General features: G+C 47.3%; 2 protein-coding genes across 3 annotated transcripts; one reads left to right on the top strand and one right to left on the bottom strand.

The window, feature by feature from the left end:
* Positions 1-1,894: 1,894 nt before the first annotated feature.
* Positions 1,895-10,238, bottom strand: nr1d2b (nuclear receptor subfamily 1, group D, member 2b). Of its 2 annotated transcripts, XM_079748878.1 has the most exons (9): positions 10,035-10,238; positions 9,816-9,913; positions 7,535-7,723; positions 6,055-6,143; positions 5,714-5,858; positions 4,761-5,395; positions 4,472-4,657; positions 4,098-4,308; positions 1,895-3,635 (listed from the first exon to the last, which is right to left on the bottom strand). In XM_079748878.1, the coding sequence occupies exons 2-9, from the start codon at positions 9,832-9,834 to the stop codon at positions 3,436-3,438; spliced, it is 1,674 nt and encodes a 557-aa protein (XP_079605004.1). In that variant the 5' UTR covers positions 9,835-9,913; positions 10,035-10,238; the 3' UTR covers positions 1,895-3,435. The 2 variants fall into 2 exon arrangements, with proteins under 2 accessions (XP_079605004.1, XP_079605005.1); XM_079748879.1 differs by having other exon boundaries at positions 7,535-7,720; positions 9,816-10,238.
* Positions 10,239-11,498: 1,260 nt separating this feature from the next.
* Positions 11,499-15,105, top strand: tmem42b (transmembrane protein 42b; the record flags this gene model as incomplete). The annotated part of the gene is made up of 3 exons (XM_079749134.1): positions 11,499-11,675; positions 14,055-14,201; positions 14,959-15,105. 3 exons carry the CDS (start codon positions 11,499-11,501, stop codon positions 15,103-15,105), a joined length of 471 nt encoding a protein of 156 aa, XP_079605260.1.
* Positions 15,106-25,152: the final 10,047 nt, after the last annotated feature.

A 25,152-nucleotide genomic window follows, 5' to 3' on the forward strand; every position in this document is an offset into this window, starting at 1 on the left:
TTCTGATTTGAAATGATAGATTATTATATAAAGAAACATTGACTTGTCTCTTGTACTACTCTAAACCTATATCTGACTGGTAGCAAGTAATAGGTCCGTATTGGTTACCGTAGTCCCAACTTCTCAAACCTTGACCTTGACATCTAGCTGAGAGAGTGAGGCAGAGGTCAGGGGTGGAGAGAGCTCCGTGGCTCGGTCAGAAAGGGAATTGATGGTTTACAATTATTTGAGATGCAGAGCATATGCTCAGAATTACATGGAAATGTTTTAGAAGTGCATAAAATCTTACACAGGGTGACAGTTTAAAAATGATTATATGATGCGAAAGCACTTGACACAAACCCCACAAACCTAACCCAACCCTATAGAACAATGCTGATGGAAAACCAGAGCCATATCAAATGTTCACTTCTCATCATGTTTCCCCCTTCCTCTCATCAAAAAACAATTCAATAATGGCGATATGCCATGGCTTCTTGTAGGCCTACATCATTACTTCATTCTTTAATCCTCTTTCCATTCAGCCCCCACGTCACCTGTAGGGGGCACTGCTGTTCCTGCTCAGTTACAGACACAACGAATGATCTCCAAAAAACACTTTCAACTTTATAGCCCTCATGATTGATTTATGGTTTCCGCGAGACTGGGTTGGTTCATCGCCTGGACGAGAGCTCATATCATAGGTCAACGCCCAGGTCATATTCTCGCGATAGCACGGACTGTGACTGAGGCCTGCTAGCTAACTAGCCTAACGGCACAACAGCTGAAACGTTTGCCAATTATTGGGATATTCCAACGTGATCTCAATATGAATCAATATTTGTGCCGATAATAACTTGATAGATAGAAGACATCAGTCACACTTTCTATTTTAAAGAAAGAAATGCCGCCTCCAACAGGTCGTGTGTTCAACATGTCAGCTAAATTAAGCTGATGTCAGTTCGAGCACGAGGAGGAAGAGGGGGTGAGGAGAGAAGGGAGGGTGGCGAGGGGAGGGGGAGAGGAGATGGGAGGGACAGACTGGAGCTGCAGCGTCGCTGTTTCCTCTGGGTCCTAGTGCGGGCTGTGCTTTGATTATGAGCGTATATTTGGGGGTCCCTCCCAGTATGTATAATTATATTACGACCTTGACAAATTGAGTATTTAAAACAGCGTGTAGGAGCCTAGATCTATGTCGTTTTCTGTGTTATAACACTTGAATTCGTAAGGAGTAACGCCTTGCAATTACATGAAATGTTCTGGAGGGAGCTGGTGGTTTCTACATAGCTGGTACCTAACACACACACACACACACACACACACACACACACACACACACACACACACACACACACACACACACAGACATACTCACAGACAAACACGGGGGGGGGGGGGGCGATCTCTGTGCTTTGGGGGGCCATATAAGCAAGATTTATTTGCCTAGCAAATACTTGAATCTCCCTCTTCGGACCTAATGGTTTCCTTTTCTCTGTGTCCGTATTTCAGACAGGATATTGATCAATGCTTTTTGGGAGGGTTTGCCATTGACTTTCAACAAACCATTATGAACCAACCTATCCATATCATTAATTTAGTGATGCCCAGAGCTTTTCATCTCTAGACTCTAATAAGTCGTTAACAACTACATTGTATTTTCTGAAGTAAATGGCTCTTCCCGTAAGAGCCAGGCAGAAGAAGAGCGTTCTTGGAAACCATTTACTGATGGGATTTAAGATATAAAGTTTCTTACTTAAACCCTAACTAAATAACTAATAAATCCAACAATAATAGCCTCTACATAGAGAGGATGAACCAAAGACGCTCAACACAAACTAAACCAGAAATAAATACTTCCCTTTTGCACTTATAAAATTTATTTATATAGATATATTCATCTGTATATTTATGCACTATGTATATATAATATATAATATCTATTTATAGCCTTACTGCATTCCTTTCACAGTAAAATGTAATTACACCTACACACCACAAAGACATAAGCTATATAATTATCAGCATTCAAAAGGCCCAACAAACAAACTGACAGTTTCAAAAATACCATAACAGCTTCAGCTGAACTGTAATGTCCAACAGCAGCCCTTAGCCCTCCGCAGGTTAGTCCTCCACAAAAGACCATCGCCTCATCCTCGTGCACCCTCACACGCTGTTGAGTAAGTTGGGGGCCCCCCAGAGGGCCAGTTAACAGGTGAGCAGCACCGAGCTAACGGGTGAGCAGCACCGAGCTAACAGGTGAGCAGCACCGAGCTAATGGGTGAGCAGCACCGAGCTAACAGGTGAGCAGCACCGAGCTAATGGGTGAGCAGCACCGATCTAACGGGTGAGCAGCACCGATCTAACAGGTGAGCAGCACCGATCTAATGGGTGAGCAGCACCGAGCTAACAGGTGAGCAGCACCGAGCTAATGGGTGAGCAGCACCGATCTAACGGGTGAGCAGCACCGAGCTAATGGGTGAGCAGCACCGATCTAACAGGGAATTACATGCAACGTTTGTTTCAGAATGCGGAGGTGGGGAAGATTTTTCCTCCTTAAATCCTGATAAATACAGGTCCAGAGACCTGGTTCTGCATTGTTAGGAAAACAACAAAGAAATAAAAACTAGAGGGAAGAGCTTTGCCAAACCACATAAGGTAAAAGTGTTCTAATGATAAGGTGGTTTTCTGTGGAATGTCATCATTGTATTTGCCACAATTCCTGAATGAGGTTGTGGAGCGAGGGACAGAGAGATAAGTTATTCTATTAAAAACAGAAATCGAATCAAAGAATTACCTATAAAACAAAGATCATATTAGGTTACACTCTTTTTCGTACTCCAATTATATTCAGACGCACTGAGCCATTGTCTAACAAAGACATTCTTGGTCGTTTTATTTTTTTCAGCCAATCTGGTGGCTGCTCAGTTCATTCCAATCATTTGATCTCCTTTATTGTCTCTTCTGTCTTACTTCTGCCTCCAGGCTACTGGAAACACCTGGAGCAGGAGGAAACATCCAGAAGCAGTCACATATTGCACTATTAATGCCAACTAAGTCTACACTTTACAAAGCAGATGCTCCTAACATCTGCAAAAATATTTTTTTTCATTTACTACACACTCGCACACCTAACACAAGGAGAAACTAAATAACATGGAGTCAGTGCCTTCGTTTGTCTGTGTCCCCACAACAGAGGCCTTTCAGCCCTACAGTATAATGGCGTTTCACGGTCTTCAGCGCCCCCAGCCCCCTGGTTCATACGTGGGGGCCTCTTCAGTCCAGCTCCCTGTCCTCCAGGCCTCTGGAGGACATGGTGCTAGCTAGCTGCGCTAGTGGCGGCGTCAAAGGAGGTCAGAGGTCCAATGAATCGGAGGTTTGATTGCAAGTTCCTGCGAGCTGCTGATGGGGGTGGTGGTGTCCTACCACCACGCCGGGCGGCTCAGCACCCTGGGGGGTTCAGGAGTGGACCTTGAAGGCCAGCAGCTGCTCAGAGTGCATGTTGTTGAGGGTGTGCAGGTCGGGCAGCTTGAGCAGCAGCTTGGTGAACACGGCCGTGTCGCTGGGCGGGTGGTTCTTGGAGATCAGGCTGCGCAGCGCCCGGATCAGAGTCTCCTGCAGAGCCTCCACCGAGTTCACGTTCTCGATGCCCGAGCGGTCTGCACACCGGGAGAGAGAGAGAAGAGAGAGGGAGTTAGGGTGAGAGAGTTAGAGAGGGAGGGAGGGAGTGACAGAGGGAGAGAGTTAGAGAAGAGAGGGGGAGAGAGAGAGAAGAGAGAGGGAGGTAGGGCGAGAGAGTTAGAGAGGGAGGGAGGGAGTGACAGAGGGAGAGAGTAAGAGAAGAGAGGGAGTAAGAGAAGAGAGAGGGAGGGAGCGAGTTAGAGAAGAGAGAGAGGGAGTGAGAGATTGAGTGGGAAGGAGAAAGACGGAGACAGACAGAGACAGAGAGACAGAGAGAGACAGAGAGGGGGGGTCAATTACTGTCCTTTGTAAGTGTTTGCTGACTGATGTTTTTCTTCTTCTGAGTCTTATCATGCAAACACTCTTTTGCTTTAACAACAAACATGTACAGTGATTCATAATGTCTAATAATAAGAAAAAGAATCTGAACAGATCAACACCTGCGGACACCAGAACCACGGCCGTGAACAGGCTCATCTCCTCCTCGCTCAGGCCCAGGCTGGTGAGCTTCTGGCTGAAGTCCAACATCGAGGTGAGCAGATCTCCGGCGCCCATGGCCCGCAGCGCCTCCACGCCGTACTTCCTGCCGCCCAGGAAGGTCACGGTGCGATCCTTAACGTCGAACAGCGATGCAAAGCGCACCACTAACACCTGCCAAAATTCACAGCAGCAGCACTGTCTCCGTCAGTTGGGGGTTCAACACAGACCCGTTCTGTGGAGGTCTAGGCTCCACCAGCATTGAGAGAGAGAGAGAGAACAGGAGGCTGTGGTCACTAAGGGGCGGTTAGCAGACGGGGGGGTGGGGGGAACGTACCTCGAAGGTGCCAGCCTTCAGGAGGCTGACCTGGTCGTGCTGCGACAGGTCCCTGAAGCCCGGGATCTTCTTGGCAAACTCCACCACCTCCCGCACCGCAGGGGTGAAGCTCTGGGAGAACTCTGCCCACACGCCCTGGCCTGACTTGTGGGGGTCAACGTGGGGGGACAGGTTCATGGGACACACCTGGCGGGGGGGGGGGGAGGGGCATAGGGCAAAGGACAAAACCTCAAAGTTAAGAGGGTGGCTCTAAAAGGAGGAAAGGGGACACGAGATAGAATGCTCTCACCAGGTGCATTCTGTTGCCCCCGACGACGGCGTGGTGGGGGGGGCCCTTGAAGGAGCCGTGGGGGTTGGCCGGGCACTGGCCCCCGGGGGAGGTGTAAGGCAGTCTGTAGGGGCAGCGGTCCCCCGGGCTGAGGGCCTCAGGCCCCTGAGGGCCAGAGCCGCCTGCGGTCGGGGGCCCCTGGGCGGCGACAGTGGACAGGTTGTTGTGAAGGTTGGTCCAGGCCTCCTGCCGTTCCTCCGTGCCGGGCGTCCTATAGGAAGGGACCTTGATGCCATCAGCGACGCCCACGCCGCCGTCCTGGAGGTCCGAGGGGGAGGGGGGGGTTCCGCCGGAGGAGAGGCCGCGCCCCTGCTCCTGGTTGTACATGAAGTCCTCGCGGTGGGCCCGCGTCACCGAGCCAATCACCTCCTCCTCCCCGCTGTCGGAGGCGGAGCTGGGGCCCGTGTCCATGGCGACCGGCGGCTCCGGGTCCGGCTCCACGGGGTCAGCGGGGGGGGCTGGGGGGGCCACCGCCGTGATGGCGAGCTGCTGGTTGGCGTGGAGGTCGCCGTTGGTCATCATGTTGTTCATGGCGCTCTGCATCTCCAGTAGCATGCGCTGCTTCTCACGCTTCGGGATGCGACCAAAACGCACAGCTGGGGGGGAGAGAGAGAGTGAGAGACAGAGACAGAGAGACAGACAGAGAGAGAGAGACAGAGACAGAGAGAGAGACAGAGACAGAGAGAGACAGACAGAGAGAGAGAGAGAGAGAGAGACAGAGACAGAGACAGAGAGACAGAGAGAGAGAGAGAGAGACAGAGACAGAGACAGAGACAGACAGAGAGAGAGAGAAAGAGAATATGAGGCTTAGTCATCAGAGAAGATAATATCAGGGTCCAAACTGGAAAGATGGTGGGGGGTACAGACCCCTGGTGTTGGGGGGGGTACAGACCCCCGCTCTAGGGGGTACTCACAGTCCCGGGACATCCCGACCAGCAGACACTTCTTGAAGCGGCACTGCTGGCAGCGGTTGCGGTTAATGCGCATGATGGGGCAGCCGTCGTCCTTCAGGCACTTCTTGTAGAGGATGTTTTGCTGGATGCTGCGGCGGAAGAAGCCCTGCAGGTGAAGAGGGAGGGGTGAGCCTCGAGCCACCAGGGGGAGGGGGGCAGGGGGGCAGGGGGGCAGAGAGAGAGAAACAGGGAGGGCGACAGGGGGAGGGGGAGGAGGACAGGGGGAGGGAGTAGAAAAGGGGGAGGGGCTTGGGTGGACATAAACTGCGTTGAAGACCATGAAGGGCCTTTCTAAGTCTCACCTTGCATCCCTCGCAGGCATGGACCCCATAGTGGAACCCTGAGGCCACGTCGCCGCACACCTTACACAGCAGCACCAGCCCGCTGAGCTCTGAGGAGAACCAAAGCGTCCCGTTACACCGTGTTTAAAGGCCCAGTGTGTGGAAGGGAGGTGGCTCTGAGGGGTACCTCAGAGCCACCTCCCTCCCCGTACTAACCCTCTCCCCCGTACTGTGTGTCCTGTACTGGCCTGTATTGTGTCAGGTTTCCTGTACTGGCCTGTGTTGTGTCAGGTGTCCTGTACTGGCCTGTGTTGTGTCAGGTTTCCTGTAGTGGCCTGTGTTGTGGCAGGTGTCCTGTAGTGGCCTGTGTTGTGTCAGGTGTCCTGTACTGGCCTGTGTTGTGTCAGATGTCCTGTAGTGGCCTGTGTTGTGGCAGGTGTCCTGTAGTGGCCTGTGTTGTGGCAGGTGTCCTGTACTGGGCTGTGTTGTGTCAGATGTCCTGTACTGGCCTGTGTTGTGTCAGGTGTCCTGTACTGGCCTGTATTGTGTCAGATGTCCTGTAGTGGCCTGTGTTGTGTCAGATGTCCTGTAGTGGCCTGTGTTGTGTCAGGTGTCCTGTAGTGGCCTGTGTTGTGAAAGGCTACGACCCCATCCAGTAGCCAAGTGTCGATGAGGTTCTTTGATTGATTTATGAATTCATAGGTCACATGAGGTCAAAGCTTACAGGTAAAGGACATTTTACATTGAAAGCGATTGTTCATTTTTCAATATCAATAAAGGGTTAATAAATCAGTTTAACCATTCAAAGTTGGGTGTCATTGTCCCCATGGACCCTCTTAGTGTTGTAGGACATAGCGAGGTTACAGCCATCTGTGTCTCTGTCGTCTTATTGCATCCGGAGCGATAAACCTTGCTTTTTTTCTATCTCTTACATGCATTGAGCATTCATCTTGATAGCAGTCGGTGCTACAAGCCAGTGTTTACTGGCACTGAATGACGCTGTGCACTAGTTTTGCTTTGGATAGCAAATGTATCGGAAAGAGTGAGAGCCTACCTTGATTTGCCAACAGGGAAACTACCTCAAAGACGACCCATAAATGTTTCCAATAACTCTGACACTTATAACGCCACGGTATGTGGCTCATTTTATACACAACATCGCTCATTATAACACTCCTACTCAACGATGGTACAGATATTCAAAAACGGGTGGTAGCCATGGGGATAGCACACCCCACTCCTTCCTACAACATCTCTCTAAAAATGCGTTCTCTTTAGAGCTGCTTATCTGGGCTACAGTACCCCATGAAGGTGCAACATGGTGATCTCCGTGGAAGAGGACCCACTCCCCATGTAGATAGAAAGGTTCAAACCAAGGTAACGACAACACAGGAGGGGATTTTACACTACTTAAAACATACTAATGAATGTTATGTTCCATTTCTGCCAAGTCTTTGTTAGACGCCGATAAATTCTGACTGAGTACGTTTTTTCGTCTTACTTGTGATGCCTCCTTTAGGAGTGGTGTTGGAGGCGCGGCCAGATTTCTGGGGTGCAGCCGGTGGGGGCGGTCCGACGGCTGGGAGAAGGGTGCCATGGGGGGGCGCCGACGGAGACGGGCGGCAGGATGCGTCGCTGTGGCAGGACTCTGGGCTGGAGGCCGAGCTGATGAAGGCGATCACCCCCCCTGCTGCACAAGGGCAGAATGACACAGCGATGAGAGACAGTCATATACAAAGAAAGGTTTGGTACCTACTATTTAGAATCACCGCACAATGTTGCTATTCAGTCAAAAACACGTGGAGAGCTGTAAACCTGGCTGACCCGGTTAATACTGAGGTCAGGACACCTTTGCATCAGCACCTACGCACATCGTCGCTTATGGGAGATGGGAAACCACACCATGGCTGTGAGTTAAGGGCCTGACTGGAGACAAGGGCTGGCTAAAAATATAGATTCATCAATGCACTGCAATTTATTTGTTCTGGATTCAATTTCGATTCAGAATTCTTTTGAAATCGATTATTTCCATTAAAAAAAGAAAGAAGAAGAAAAAAAAAGAAGCATACCAAGTCATTGTAATCTAGAAGCGAGTATGCCTAAATGTACATGCCCTTTTACATTTGTCCACGTTATTATTATTACTTTTATGCTTCAAGTTAAGCTCAGGAACAATACTATACAATGGTGTATTCCCTTTTTGCTAGTTAAAGCACAATGAAATGGTTAATTCATTTTGAAATGGTTAATTCTAAATAATATTTTGGTATTTTTGTCATCTGCACGTATTATTGAATCGATATCGAAGCAATTGGATCAATATCAAATCGAAATTGAATCGAATCAAGACCTAAAGAATCAAATTGAATTGAATTGCGAGGTACCTGGCAATACCCAGCCCTACTGGAGACCGTGAGTTAAGGGCCCTACTGGAGACCGTGAGTTAAGGGCCCTACTGGAGACCGTGAGTTAAGGGCCCTACTGGAGACCATGGCCGTGAGTTAAGGGCCCTACTGGAGACCATGGCTGTGAGTTAAGGGCCGGACAGCGGACCATGGCTTTGAGTTAAGGGCCGGACAGCGGACCATGGCCGTGAGTTAAGGGCCCTACTGGAGACCATGGCCGTGAGTTAAGGGCCCTACTGGAGACCATGGCCGTGAGTTAAGGGCCCTACTGGAGACCAGCATCAGGTAGGTCATTTGTTTCTCACGCTGACCTGGTTCAATGTTCACCACATTCTCGGTTAGATAACACATTGACATCATGCATGCGTCAGCAGTGTGATGGTACACAGGAAGCCTTTTCAATGCACACACTAACTTATGGGCCCTACATTCCGCCTGGCTACAGGCTCCTCACAAAGTAACAAAATGGAAGACCTTTTTCTAAAAGCCACTTTTTTGTGGGCCCATAAAGAAAGAAATGCACCATCTGATCCAAAAAGCTGTCTCGATTTAATGTTATACAATTCATATTAAAGCACAATGTGAAATTACCTTTACTGAAAGAGGCTACGGTGTTGATAATAATGCATTGGACAGTTCAAGTGTGGATTCCATTAACGTTATCATCAACATTGTCATCCAATTATGTTGACATCAAATATGCCTACAGAACATTTGAGCATGATCCTATTTCCCATTAGGATTAGATGGTACAGTGTATATATATATATAGAGACAGAGAGAGAGCGAGAGAGCGAGAGAGCGAGAGAGAGAGAGAGAGAGAGAGAGATCCATTGCTCTAAGATGCACCAGGTGGTTTCCAGGCAATCCCGTCGCGATGTTAATAATAATAATAATTAATAATGTTAATAACTCGGTGATTGACAGGCCCCCCGGAGCGCTCCTCTCGGGACGGGACGCACTAAGTGGGTCATCACGTCCTCGGTGACGTCTCACGTGTTTCCACGGCTTTATGCAATGCGACGACACAGCCGCCCTGGACCAATCGGAGAGGACGCAGGCACAGCGTAAACACAGGGCACATGGCCAGGAGGAGCGGACCATGTGAGGAGGAGCTGCAGGCTCTGGCTATACTGGCCCATTCCCAGTGCTGCTGCTGCCCACACAGTTAGATGAAACCAACAACACATTGATCTCCATGAATTACAACCCCTTATTCAAGATGTCAAACCAAGAGAGTGACCTTAACAATGTAATGTAAATCAACAGTACGGTTAGGCCTGTCTGGGTGTATGAGGGTTGTAATGTATTACAAATAAAAGGAATGCAACCATTTGCGACCCATTGATGACTGTATTGGGCGAAACCATTTCTCACCAGCTTTGCACGGCTCCATCTCCTCCGGGTTATCCTCTCGCTTCCTCGACCTCCGAGTGGTTCTGCTGGTTAATGATCAGGATCTCCTGACGATGACGCTACACCGTGAACAATATGAAATCACTGTGAATAGATCCCGTCGATCCACCGGTAGATGAGCTCAGAGAGCAGGCCACTGTTCCCGGTACAGTATAACTGTGTTTTGAGGAACCATCTCACCTCACAGAGGAGGGGCTGGCGGTTCGTCTGCAGCGATGGAAATACTGCGAGATTAGTTATTCAGACTTCGTCTTTGACGGCATCCAAATGTTCCCATTAATAAAACGTTAGTAAACTCCAAGCGATAATAACATCAGTTGCTTGCAAAGGTGAAAAAGTATCCCTGCGACTCCACCGCCGAAGAAGACCTGCTGGCTCTGACTAACCTCGTTCTCAGCGTCCTCATCTCGGACCGTCGAGGACAGGATTGACCAAATCAACGTTACCGGTGACAGAGAGGGCGGGACTTCCGGTATATGAATATTTGTTTTCGTTACATCTTTCGGAAATTATTTGGTCAAATGTAGGTCAAAACTCCATATTCATTCTCATCTTCGTTTTATGTGTCATTCTTGTTCTAATTCGTCACGCTTCGGGACTGTTCACACTGGCGTGCACTGCTCATACAGACCGGAAATTGCTTGGCGGTGGACCGGGATACAATACAATTGACTCTCAGCTTCGATCTGACTGGAGAGCCCTATGCACCATGTGACCAGCCTGTCCTCGGCTCCTCCTCTCCGACGCCCAGCGGGGCGTCAATGTGACCCACTGACACAATTAGACAAAGTTAAGGTGAACATTGATAATAAAGGTCTCTCCCAATTGAGGACGCAAACATCAAATTGATAAAGTTATTTGCATGATGGCCTGCTTATTTAAAACTTATACCCAGTGTATGATTTAACATCAAATATTAAGACAAGAAGATCAAGTTTATAAGATAGGCCTAGATAAAGGATATTGCTTTAATCTTTATTTTATCATAATTATTTAATCAAAAAATAAAATATAAAAAAATGTATTAAATCTAAATTTAATAAAATCTGTTTCTAAAAAAATTCTAACATAGCAGCATGGATATGATTGAGAATAAAATGAATAATAATAATAATAATAATAATAATAATAATAATAATAATAATAATAATGATAATAATGCTTGCATCTTAAAACATTGCACTTTTGTAAATAATATATTTTCAATCATTCCAAAAGGTTATTTCATTAGTTTACAGTCCAAGGTTGGAGGTTATTATATTATTTTACAGTCCACGGTTGGAGGTTATTATATTATTTTACAGTCCACGGTTGGAGGTTGTTATATTATTTTAAAGTCCACGGTTGGAGGTTGTTATATTATTTTAAAGTCCATGGTTGGAGGTTTTATTCTACAGTCCACGGTTGGAGGTTATTATATTATTCTACAGTCCACGGTTTGAGGTTATTCAATTATTCTACAGTCCACGGTTGGATGTTATATTATTTTACAGTGCACGGTGGGAGGTTATTCATGATGCGTTTGACTGCCCCCTGGCGGTTGCTTGTCGGAAGTGCAGCACACGGGCGCACTAGGACGCGGCGGCTAGGATGCAGAAATGTGGCGATAGACTGAACAAATAATGATATTTTCTTGCCTTCAAAATGTTTCCCGGAGTGATCTATGCATTGCTGGCCGGCTTCTTGGGAGCCGTGGCATCGTCCTCGGCCAAGCTGTCCCTTGGAGCGGACTACCTGAAGGGGGTTTGTGAGACCGGGCTCCGGACCTGGGGAGAGCAGCGGCGCTTCAGACAGCCTGATGAGACCACCGCCTGTGACTGGGTGAGGCCTGCTGCTCTGCTATATACTATACTGGTATACAGTTTACATATAGTATACAGTATGTATATAGTGTCCAGTATAAAGGTTGTATACTGTTTACACTATTGGTGATGATTCTAATGTGACTGGGAGGTGAGTACTGTACTCTATTGGTGATGACTCGACTGGGAGGAGGACTGCTGTGTGTCGCCAGTCTTCTGCAACTATGATACGATGATAGCAACGCGCCTCTCTACTGGTGAGCTCTGCCCACCCGTAGCACCAGCGGCACCAGTAGCACCGTCCAGTAGCACCAGCAACACCAGCAGCACCATCAGCACCAATAGCACCGTCCAGTAGCACCAGCAGCACCAGCAGCACCAGTAGCACCGTCCAGTAGCACCAGCAGCACCAGTAGCACCGTCCAGCAGCACGCTGCCACCCTTAGCGCGCGCGCGGCGATTTGCATGCGGACAATGCAGCTCGTGCGTCATCGTTTTATTGTGTTTCTCCTTTAACACGAAATAAACGTTTATCTTCTTTATCTTCTTTATAATGAATAGCGGGTATGTCGATGTGCTTTGGTGCAAGTCTGTAAGAACTATTTTTTAAATAAAAATGTAGAGGAATTCATGAGGAGGATGAGGAGGAGGATGTTTTTCTGAGTGACCTTCAGACCGACAAGCAGCACGTGCTGCCATGTAACATTGTTCAAATAGGATCAATGATGGTTCGACATCCACCCCTAATATCATCCAACCCTCCCATGTACTTGACCTTTTTAATCACCATGAGCTCTTGAGAGCCCACCCTTCAGCGAACAGCACGAACTCCAGTGCTTCGAACGGGTCTGAAAGAGTTGGCACAGTCGACCGGCCATAGGAGCCACCGCAGGACGACTGCAGCCCCTTGGTTCATGTCGTAAGTGGTGTCCTGTAGTTCCCAATGGGAGGGATGGGGCCTGTGTGTGTTGACCAGCTCCATGAGTGCCGTGTGTGTGTGTGTGTGTGTGTGTGTGTGTGTGTGTGTGTGTGTGTGTATGTTGACTATGCGTACCGTGTGTGTGTGTGTTAACCAGCTCGCTCTGTCCTGTGTGTGTGTTAACCAGCTCGCTCTGTCCTGTGTGTGTGTGTGTGTGTGTGTGTGTGTGTGCGTGTGTGTGTGTGTGTGTTAACCAGCTCGCTGCGTCCTGTGTGTGTGTGTGTGTTAACCAGCTCGCTGCGTCCTGTGTGTGTGTGTGTGTTAACCAGCTCGCTGCGTCCTGTGTGTGTGTGTGTTAACCAGCTCGCTCTGTCCTGTGTGTGTTAACCAGCTCGCTCTGTCCTGTGTGTGTGTTTTAACCAGCTCGCTGCGTCCTGTGTGTGTGTGTGTGTGTGTGTGTTAACCAGCTCGCTGCGTCCTGTGTGTGTGTTAACCAGCTCGCTCTGTCCTGTGTGTGTGTGTGTGTGTGTTTGTGTGTGTGTGTGAGTGTGTGTGTTAACCAGCTCGCTCTGTCCTGTGTGTGTGTTAACCAGCTGGCTGCGTCCTGTGTGTGTGTTAACCAGCTCGCTGCGTCCTGTGTGTGTGTGTGTGTGTGTGTGTTAACCAGCTCGCTCTGTCCTGTGTGTGTGTTAACCAGCTCGCTCTGTCCTGTGTGTGTGTTAACCAGCTCGCTCTGTCCTGTGTGTGTGTTAACCAGCTCGCTGCGTCCTGTGTGTGTGTGTGTTAACCAGCTCGCTGCGTCCTGTGTGTGTGTGTGTTAACCAGCTCGCTCTGTCCTGTGTGTGTTAACCAGCTCGCTCTGTCCTGTGTGTGTGTTTTAACCAGCTCGCTGCGTCCTGTGTGTGTGTGTGTGTGTGTGTGTGTTAACCAGCTCGCTGCGTCCTGTGTGTGTGTTAACCAGCTCGCTCTGTCCTGTGTGTGTGTGTGTGTGTGTTTGTGTGTGTGTGTGAGTGTGTGTGTTAACCAGCTCGCTCTGTCCTGTGTGTGTGTTAACCAGCTGGCTGCGTCCTGTGTGTGTGTTAACCAGCTCGCTGCGTCCTGTGTGTGTGTGTGTGTGTGTGTGTGTGTTAACCAGCTCGCTCTGTCCTGTGTGTGTGTTAACCAGCTCGCTCTGTCCTGTGTGTGTTAACCAGCTGGCTGCGTCCTGTGTGTGTGTTAACCAGCTCGCTGCGTCCTGTGTGTGTGTGTGTGTGTGTGTGAGTGTGTGTGTTAACCAGCTCGCTGCGTCCTGTGTGTGTGTGTGTGTGTGTGTGTGTGAGTGTGTGTGTTAACCAGCTCGCTGCGTCCTGTGTGTGTGTGTGTGTGTGTGTGAGTGTGTGTGTTAACCAGCTCGCTGCGTCCTGTGTGTGTGTGTGTGTGTGTGTGTGAGTGTGTGTGTTAACCAGCTCGCTGCGTCCTGTGTGTGTTGCTCCACCCCAGCTCCACATCCCTCTGCGTCTGCTGTGCGGGGGCATGCTGTTCACGTGTAACGCTGTGATGTGGACCTTCCTGGCCAAAGCCCTGCGCTCGTCCTCCTCCTGCACCCAGACCACTGTGACCACCACCGCCTCCAACTTCATCTCCTCCGTGAGTACTGGCTCAGATCAACCAATCATCCAATGGGCTCGTAATACCATAGCGCCCATTCCGCCTAGGTACAATGATCGATAGGATTATTAATCAATGTGTAATTTTGTGTATTTACGATAGCTTTTTATCGGAAAGGATCAATACAAAGTTAATAACGGCCTTTTTGCTGAAGCTTGCCAGCTGGATGCATCCCAACATTAAGACAGGAAAGTCGATGGTTCTTCTGCTGGGCAAACGTCCACACAACGATTTACCTCAATCTGCTACCGATTACTGTTTGTGTGATAGGTGGTACACGATAGTGTTAGTTTGTTGTTTGGTAAACGATAGTGTTAGTTTGTTGTGTGGTTAACGATAGTGTTAGTTTGTTGTGGGGTACAAGATAGTGTTAGTTTGTGGTACGAGATAGTCTTAGTTTGTGATACGCGATAGTGTTAGGTTGTTGTGTTGTAAACGATAGTGTTAGTTTGTGGTATGAGATAGTTTTTCGTTTGTTGTGTTGTACAAGATAGTGTTAGTTTGTTGTGGAATATTAGATAGTGTTAGTTGGTTGTGTGATAAGATAAAGTGTTAGTTAGTAATACAAGATGAAGCCTTGGCAGATCTCCTACACATAAAGGTGCTTTAAAAGTTTTGTTGTTTCTTTATTTCTATTCATCTTATGTGAGGCTTAACAGTGCAGGGTTAAGGGTAAACGCTGCACAGTGCAGGGTTAAGGACTGTATTTAGGAGGAGTCTTCCTGTTTCCCCGCAGGCCTTCCTGGGCCAGCTGATCTTCGGCGAGGCCCAGATCACGCTCTGGTGGGTGGGCATTTCCCTGACCTTCTCGGGCCTTCTGGTGCTGCAGAGAGCCTCTCCCCAGCAGGACCGCGGGGCCGCCGTGGCCCACAAAGAGGAGTAGTCTCTCGAGATGTGCTTTATTTATACGCTGGATCTGGGTGGCACACATTGCACTGTTCACCATCCGCCAGGCGCCAGAGATCCGTGGCGTGGGTTGGTCTCTTGCGTTGCCGCTGCCCTGTGTGTCAGCCCCACGTCTCAGCGGGGAGGGAGATGGTCGTCTGGCTAACGCCGTCGCTCATTGCTTGATTGCTCTCCACCTTTTACTTCATGCATTGTTTGAGTATAACCTACTTGCTTTTACACCGATTGCCTTTCAGTTATTCTATTTGAGTGTGTGAAGAACCTCTTCTGCCGATCAACATGAAAGATGAACAGCTCTTAATCAACGACTAGTTCACTAGCAAGCTGTGAAAATGATGCTGTGACCCAACATTAATGAATGAAATCATGATGTTATGATGTTTTGATGTTTTCAAAAACAGACCTGATACAAGGTGAGCTATAGGATGGTTCACCTCATACCAGGTGAGCTATAGGATGGTTCACCTCATACCAGATGAGCTATAGGATGGTTCACCTCATACCAGGTGAGCTATAGGATGGTTCCCCTCATACCAGATGAGCTATAGGATGGTTCAGCTCATACCAGGTGAGCTATAGGATGGTTCACATAGGAGACATAAAGAAGGAGAGGTAGAGAAAGTAACAGTTCCTTTAGTCCTACAGGTGGGACATTTAAGTAATATGAACAGTATCTGATTTCTGAAGCCTCGCTGACCATCCTACTGAAGTGGAAACATTATTTTGTGAGTGTGTGTTTCTAAGCATCCGCAAACTGCACGTTCACAGCAATCACAACAGAAAGAGAAAGTCTTCCCATCCCTCAATATGTAGGAGGTGAACTCGACTTGGGACAATGTGAAATCAGCAAGTTGTCAAGTCTGCTGTGTGCTTCAGCCGCGAGGCCTAATCTCCTGACACCAGCTGGGGTCCAAGCGGATGTTAAAGCTTTAACCTGTGGTCGTTAACACTGTTCTCATACCCTATTGTACTGTTACAATTCAGTTTTATCGTCTCCATTTTGTTTCATAGTCTAAATTCAGTTGTATAGTCTGAAGTCATTGGCGTGAGGAAATATCACACGACTAAAGTTGAAGAATGAAAGAAATTGTTTCTTGAATAATGTATAGAAGGACTTAATCCTCTATGTCATATGATGAATGTCAGGGACCATTGATCTGGTGTTTCCCTTTTATTGTAATAACACATATTTCCATTTCTCCCAGGCGTAAAAATCATAAAGTTTACTCCCATCAACCAGGGTTCACGTGAACACTGGCTTCACCAAATTCCTCCTTCCGTACTTTTAAAACATATTTATCTTTTACTTTTGTTCCATTTTGTGTGCAACATCTTATAGCAGTGTGCTATTCGTATTACTGAAGGCACGTTCAAATGAACAACCAATGGGAGAGCAGAGACTAAGATTTGCTAATAATATTCCCATAGAAGGGAGTTTCTCTTTGGGTTATACCAAATGCAGAATGATGTACCGTTATTTAACAGGAGTCCCCTACCGCTGCTAGCAGCATCATCAGTATGCACAAGGTTTAGGATTAATGACAGAGGTGTTTGAACATGAAAGTCTCATTTTGATACATATCAACTTCACAATATGCATGCAACCAGCAGTAGCTTAGAAATCTGTAGCTTGTATGAAACTCTCTACTAGCTATAATATCACAGAGCAAAAAAGCACAACATAAAATCAGATGTCTTTCCAGTCGCACTCATACCAGGAGCTGCATATTTGTATCCACGTGATGTAATGTGAATCCCGGACAATGTGATTCTCTGTGACAATTTGATGTTTTATTTCTCTGCTGTTTAAAGAGCAACCAAGCCTTGAGGACAACATGGTATGTGATCACCACTCAACATACAAAGCAGTGCCAGGGGATACCATTTGTTGCACCAATTTGATTAAATGCAATAAGTTGTGTTGGCCAGAGCCGGCTCTGTGGCTGTGTTCGCCTCGGTGTTCACTTACTCTTTAATGTCCGTCATGCCATCCGGTATTAGATGTGACCTTCAATGATACATTTCCTTTAGGGAACTCGTCAGCTTTTTAATTGACGCTTATATCTCTAAACTTCTTAAAATACCTTTCTTGCAACACTTCTTGACCTTAGCTTTTCCTTTTGACAATGTTTGATGCCTTCACTTTTTGATTATGGCTAAAGGGAAATACATCTAACTGTGTACCTATATTACTATATTAATAATAAAAGCATAATGGTAGCATTATTTATAGAATAGCACAAAGTCCTTGGATAACATGTCTTTCTATCTATGTGCAAGTAACTGAACAATGATGCAATAATGACAGCACTCACCTAATTACAATATAAGCACCAGTATATCAACTATTGGCCAGATTTGATATGTTCTGGCAGACATGAAAATATATTAGTAATTTATCAAGCAATAAATTCTTCCCAAAATGGGATCTCAGACTTGACCTTGGATAGAGAGTGTTATCCACTGGGCTGATAGAATAGACTCGGTAGGTTTGATTTAGACCATAGTCAATCAACATAGGTGAAACTAGCATTTGTAAAAATGTATATATTTTCTATTTATAGAAAATATTGATTAAAATGTCACCCAAGGAAGAAAATACAATGTGAAGTAATTGTCGAATAAAAAGCTCATATGACAGATGGTTTTCCCTATCTTGTTTTAAGGGTCTTCTTGATTTATTAGTGTCCGGTTGTTATTTGTCACATGCATTATTTATGAACAAGCAGCGGTGGAAAGTAATTTGCTCGCTCATATTACATTATATTGAAGGAGACATGTCATACCACCAGGTGTGAGTGTGATTAGCCTTACAAGCTGTTTCGAAAATCTGCCCCATATGACATCACTAGTGGGCGTGTCCACCTAGATCTGTGCTGGATAGATAAGTCTACCAGCCTACCCAGTGCACTGAAGTAAACGTTGCTCATCTATCCAGCACAGATCTAGGTGGACACGCCCACTAGTGATGTCATATGGGGCAGATTTTCGAAACGGCTTGTAAGGCTAATCACACTCACACCTGGTGCTATAATATGTCTCCTTAATATTAGTCACATTACATAGGTGGCTTTATAAACCACTTTCTTTACCTGAACTGTTCTTGAGTAGGCCTACATAGAGCAGTGACACCTTTCTTTACCTGAACTCTGTTATTCGGCTCTGGATAGACAAAGCAATTCTTCCTCTCCTGAACGTTAATATCCATTAATGCTGAGGATGCTGTCTTAACAGTAACTGAAAAACTTTAAATGAGTGCGAATACATTTTTTAAGTCAGAGTCCAGTGACATTTCACCTTTTTAAGGTCCTTTATATGGGAGCGCCATTGTAAGCCCTGGTAATTAATAAGGCCAAGTAAATGATCTATGTTAAGTGTTTGTTGTTTGGATGTTCCTCAAATCTACTTCTCAAACAATGCAGAGCTGTGGATGATGTAAACCTGTGTTATGTGGTTGATGTGATTAAAGGGTGAGACTGGAGACTGGAGAAACGGACCAAACACAGGAGATGAGTAGTAAGTAAACACATTTATTGATGACATATATTATTATTATATACTCTGGTGGTATCTTATTATTATTGAAATTATTAATATCATGAACATTTTAATTGTTATTTTACTATTTATACATTAAACACATTTATTTAAATGAAATTAAATGAAAACCAGAGCCCAATGATCATATATTAGTTCCACAGGGGATCATATTTTTATAGTTACATTATATACTGTGCTATTATATTATATATTCACATTAAATATTTTACATAATTATCATATTATTATTATACACATGATATGATCCTCAGCATTATTATAATACATAATAATGTCATCCTCATTATTATTATTATTATTATACATTAATATACATACATGTATAATAATAAAAAGGATCACATAATGACATTATTATTCATAATAATATGATCCTCAGCATTATTATAATACATAATAATGTTATCCTCATTATTATTATTATTATTATACATAAATATACATACATGTATAATAATAAAAAGGATCACATAATGACATTATTATTCATAATAATATGATCCTAAGCATTATTATTATTATACAGAATATGAATATGCTCATTATTATTATTATACAAAATAAAAATAATGTGATCCTCATTATGATCAGCCTTAACGTCCAACGAGGGGGGCCGCAGGGCCCCTCGAGGGGGGTGTAGAGGGGGGCCGCAGGGCCCCTAGAGGGGGGTGTAGAAGGGGGCCGCAGGGCCCCTAGAGGGGGGTGTAGAGGGGGGCCGCAGGGCCCCTAGAGGGGGGTGTAGAAGGGGGCCGCAGGGTGTGGCCCCCAGAGGAGAGTGTAGAGAGGGGCCTCAGGGCCCCTAGAGGGGAGTGTAGAGAGGGGCCTCAGGGCCCCTAGAGGGGAGTGTAGAGAGGGGTGGCAGGGTGTGGCCCCCAGAGGAGAGTGTAGAGAGGGGCCCCTAGGGGGGGGTTTAGAGGGGGGCCTCAGGGCCCCTAGAGGGGGGTGTAGAAGGGGGCCGCAGGGTTTGGCCCCCAGAGGGGGTAGTAGAGAGGGGCCGCAGGGTGTGGCCCCTAGGGGGGATGTAGAGAGGGGCCTCAGGGCCCCTAGAGGGGGGTGTAGAGAGGGGTGGCAGGGTGTGGCCCCTAGGGGGGGGTTTAGAGGGGGGCCGCAGGGCCCCTAAAGGGGATGTAGAGGGGGGCTGCAGGGTGTGGCCCCTAGGGCGGGCTGTAGAGGCTCCACCAATCAAACGCTCTCCTGGGACTCACAGGTCTCAGTCCCTCTCAGCTCCAGATGGCTCCTGGTTCTGAGCCAGTGGGACATGGCTTCCCTCTTCTGCACCACTGGTGGAAGAAGACAAGCAGGAGTCAGTGTTTCAGTAAGTTCAGTGAGTAAAACAGACTTTGAGTCTAAAAGAAGCATTGGCTGTTGTAGAGAGTAACGTTTAAAGTATCACCTTAGGACGTAAAACAACATGTAGGCGGTCTTCTCTCTGGTCCCCAGGACTGGCGTCTCCGCGGGCGTCACACGGGCGTCGTTGAGGGTGAACCATCCGGCGCCGTCCTCTCCAGCGACGTCACTGACGTAGTGACCTGGGGGACACAAGACATCCATTACCTTACTGTCCCCCAGCGTGGGACGGGTCTAGTGTGTGAAGCATTTGTCAGGTACAGATGTACATTCTTAACTATAAAAGCTTTAGTTACCGGTGTTGATGCTCTCCCCGAGGTGAGAGACCATCCCCGACAGACGGTAGGTGCTCTGGTTGCTGTGATCCTTCTGTAGAGAAACAGGATTCATATGTCAGAGAACCTAACCCTATCCCTAACCTAACCCTAAGCATTTTTACGCTGCCAAGCAGGTACGGTCGCTGCTTGGCAGATGTTACAATTTCACTGCCCTGCCTGTGTAAAACCGAGGGGATATATTCCCCCTTCGAGAGAGCCTGCTTTCTTCTTCATTGGAGCAGGCGGGGCTACGCACGTAGACATCTTTAGAATAATTTGCATACTGGGAATGTTTTAATTTTTTTATTATTCAAGCCACTCGCATGCAAGAATGAGTAGACTGTCTTAATATAGGCTACAAACCCCATTAACTATTTACAAGTGCAAAAACGCCAACATATTCTTTATTTTGCTGACCACATGTTTGTTATCCCGAGGATAGCCTCTTAAGGAAAGTTCCTCTGCTACTTTCGTAGATCGCACCATCTTTCCCCGTCGTTGTTACATGCGACTGCATCTCCTTCTCTCCCATGGTGGTCAGCAGCTTGCGGATTATACCGTCTCCCCAGTTAGACCGTTTTACCGTCTCCCCCAGTCGTGTTGATGTTGCTGCGTTGTCTCTGTTGTAGAGAAGCAACACCTCTACCCAAGTCCTGCTCCTGGTACAGCAATGCCGTCTTATCGCATTTACGTGAAAATGGAACCCCCAATATGTGTAGGGTTCGAGCGGTGCGAAATCAAGACGGTATATTACCTCGGTCAATGTAAACTCTCGGACCATGCCGGGAAAAAGTTTCAAATAAGACAGGCATATTGGCAGTGTAAAAAACGCTTCGAGCTTCTCTGTTACATCATCACTTGAATCTGTCCATATTCTGTCCCACTGTGTACTACAGCTCTCTCCCTGGCCCCTCTCACCCCATGAACTTCCTGAAGATCTCTGTCCCTGTCTCCTGCACTGTCAAGATGATCCACTGCTGCTGAGAAACATACCAACAATCCTGTTTTGTACACAACCGAAGAACTCAAGCGGTTGGGCATGAGATATGAATCCATCACTTTTTTCTTACCCATGTTTGCACTTGGTTTTGCTCGAGATGCGATGTCCCCCTCTCCATAACTTGTTCTACAACACATTCCATACATAATGATCAATCAGATATTGAGGATCGAAAATTAAACACTAAAATGGTTGTGTGAGGTCCTCTATAAAAGGCATGGGAGCTTATGGCCGGATTACCAATCTAGATTCATCTGACTCTGTTTCAATGACGCCCACCACTCCCAACCCGCCCAGTCTGTTTCCATGAAGCACAACGCACTGCCTACCGTCCCAGTCTGTTTCCTTATCTCTTACCTCAGTGAGTCCATCCCAGCTGCAGCACCTTGCCCGCCAACGAGGGAGGCCAGAGACAGCCATGGAGGAACGCTGACAGCATCGGTCATCTTCCTCAACCGTGCCCCGTCGTGGTGGAAGCGCTTCACGTGAAGGAGTAACACTCTGTGGACACACAAACGGTTCATCGTCCGATCGCTGCATGCACACACGCGCCCGTACGTATGAAAAGGCTGCTTCAAGGCAACATTGGAGACAACAGACTCAAGTTCATGGCTCACCTGGGCAGAGTGAGGAAATGCCGAACCGCTGTCGCCTGGCATCCAGAGCACTGCCGGCAGGTGCACTCCAACTCTGAAGGCTGAGGGAAAGTGCTCTGTGAGTATCAGTGGACCAGCGTAATCTGACATACCAACACAACGGGGTACTGACTTTGAAGTAGAATTGGAGGCCAGCTATCAACGACGGGTGGAGGTCCAAGTGGTTCTGCTCCTCCTCCTGGAAGACCTTGTCACCGCAGCTTTTAAGATGGGCAGAGAACCGAAAATCACCATTTGAACACAGCAGACCAGATCATGATGCCAAAAGTGTTGGCGTAACAGTGATTGACTCTGATTTACATCATTGAATGATGGAGGTACTATAGTAGTACTATGTGACAACAATAATACATTCGATGAAGTCAAGCGTTACCTGGAGCAGGTGCGTACACACTGCAGTCTGAACTCAAAGTTCTGGACGGGGCAGATATAGCTGGGTGACGTGGAGGTCTCCTGCAGTGTCTCACCTTCCATCTTCATCTTCATGAAGAGGAGGAGCAGGAACTCATGAGCATCCTGTCAGAAACCAGAAGTTCAGTTGACATGTGTTTAATCCTCAACAAGCGCATAAGCCAAGAGACAAGGAGTCATCGGCTGTACCTGCTCAGAGATATGCTCGTACTCCTCGTTGAACTCTGCCAGACTGCTCTTGATGGACCAAAGGAGCCGGCGCTTGCCTTTGTAGGAGCCCTCACCCTGCCGGGATTTATATAGCTCCCCCAAGTACCTGGAGAACAGCATACGAAGACCAAGTGCATTTAGTATACCTACTATACTTAATATTGTACAGTGGAGCATTCACTTTGTCAGTAAATCGTCCAAGCTGTACTGTAGTTTGTGAGGGCTAAGGGTCTGCTTCTCCTCTAGTGTGAGGGCTAAGGGTCTGCTTCTCCTCTAGTGTGAGGGCTAAGGGTCTGGGTTTCGAGTGTGAGGGCTAAGCGTCTGGTTCTCCTCTAGTGTGAGGGCTAAGGGTCTGGTTCTCCTCTAGTGTGAGGGCTAAGGGTCTGGATCTCTACTGGACCTCAGCAGCTTCAGCTTGGTTCTTCTCCGGGGGCTCCAGAGGTCCTCCTGCCCCGTGATGTCACTGCAGAAGCAGGGCAGGCTGTAGAGACACTGCAGGGTCGCGTTCAGGAAGCAGCTGTTTCCAATGTTGGGCAAGCTGGAGAAAACACATACACATCATTAGTCAATGTACCAGCCTGGAGTATATAGTCGTGAATATTAGGTTTTAAAGAAGAGACAACCAATGTTTAGGAAAGTGTAAATCTCTACAAATATAACCAGAACCCCTTAAACTATGGACTATAAGGGGGTGAAGGCATCAGCGGCCACAAACAGAGGCTGCTTGTATTCATGTTTATTCTCTAAAGAACCAGCTTCGTCTCTTACCCAAGGGCCTCATGGTGTTGCTGGGTCTTGCTCCTACCAGAGGAGGCCCGCAGCCGGCTGATCTCGTCCCTCTGAGGCTGACTGCAACACACAGGGACGAGGGGAACAGAGAGGGAAACACAGCAATGAGGAGGAAAGTCACGTATAAGCAAAATGGAGTCATTCATTCATCGATTTCCATCTGCTGTCCAATCCTGCGCTGATGGATCTCCTTGATGCAATCAACAAAGGTTGGCTCCTGCTGACATACCACTGCAGAGATGAGAAGCGACGGGGCCGGGAGAACTCTTGAGGACAGACCACCACCACGGTTAAGACAATAAAAGTTGATCTGTGGGATATGCTGTCTACTCAGTGGAGGACTGCTTCAATGTACCTGTTGTCTGGGCAGGAGGCCCAGTGGTCTCCACCTCATTGAGCTCACTCCCAGCTACTGCAGATACCCTGAAACGCACACATTCATCCAGGTCAACTGAGGATGGGAGCTGATGTTTTAAAGGACAAATAAAAAGCAGGAATGCAAATTGAAAAGATACAAACATGGATGTTTGTAACTTTTACCTACATTTGATTCCCCAGTATATCCTCATCAGGCAGGGTGGTGTCCTCTGAGGTCCCTGAGCTGCTCTGCTCACCAACATCTGATGACCGTCCAGGTGGGGAGGAGACATCTCTGCTGCTGGGGGTGATGACATCTGGAAGATCCAGGATTCCTGTTGGAAAGGGAGAGGAGGGGAGGGAGGGAGAAAGATACACAGTTATTGGGGAGATACCAGAGGACAGAAGAACAGGAACAGGGAACAGAACAGGGGAGTATGGGGACGAGAAGAGAGAGGCGGGGTGATGAGAAACAGGGAGGGATGTAGTGGGGGAGACACAAGAAGAGGGGAGAGCTGTAGTCGGGAGGACACAAGAAGAGGGGAGACATGTAGTGGGGGAGACACAAGAAGAGGGGAGGCATGTAGTGGGGGAGACACAAGAAGAGGGGAGAGATATAGTGGGGGAGACACAAGAAGAGGGGAGACAGGTAGTGGGGGAGACACAAGAAGAGGGGAGGGATGTAGTGGGGGAGACACAAGAAGAGGGGAGACAGGTAGTGGGGGAGACACAAGAAGAGGGGAGGGATGTAGTCGGGGAGACACAAGAAGAGGGGAGACAGGTAGTGGGGGAGACACGAGAAGAGGGGAGGGATGGAGTGGGGGAGACACAAGAAGAGGGGAGACAGGTAGTGGGGGAGACACGAGAAGAGGGGAGGGATGGGAAAGTGGGGAAAAAAGAGGGTTCCTTCTGTGGCAGCAATACAACCACAGAAGGGGCCGGGCGGGGGTCAGGTTCTCCTCCATCTTCCTCCATGGCAGGCTGTTTGAAGAAAGGGGCGTGAGAATTATTTATAATATTACAATATTTAAATGATGATGGGAAAAATTATTATAAATGATTGTATCAAAAATTATTGAATGAAAGAAACACAAGAAGTTATCATACATATATATATATATATGTATTCAAACTTTTGAACGGTACTGTATGTATTTATATATATATATATATATATATATATATATATATGTGTGTGTGTGTGTATATATATATACACATGCACACACACACACACACACACTACCGTTGAAAAGTTTGGGGTCGATTACAAAGGGTCAATGTAGCCTGCGCCCAGCAGAACGTTCAGGTCGCTAACACGTGTTCAAAGAACAACAAATATGAAGCTGGCGGGCAAATGTCTCTTTAAAAAAATA

Source organism: Pollachius pollachius (genome assembly GCF_949987615.1).
Source record: "Pollachius pollachius genome assembly, chromosome: 13".
Classification (NCBI taxonomy): domain Eukaryota; kingdom Metazoa; phylum Chordata; class Actinopteri; order Gadiformes; family Gadidae; genus Pollachius; species Pollachius pollachius.

What these genes read in the sequence shown, in the direction of transcription:
- nr1d2b (XM_079748878.1), bottom strand. An exon ending in TCCTAAAGGAGGCATCACAA is followed by an intron (nt 6,144 to 7,534) that starts GTAAGACGAAAA and finishes GGTTCTCCTCAG; the next exon opens with AGCTCAGCGGGCTGGTGCTG. An exon ending in TGAAGGCTGGCACCTTCGAG is followed by an intron (nt 4,309 to 4,471) that starts GTACGTTCCCCC and finishes GAATTTTGGCAG; the next exon opens with GTGTTAGTGGTGCGCTTTGC.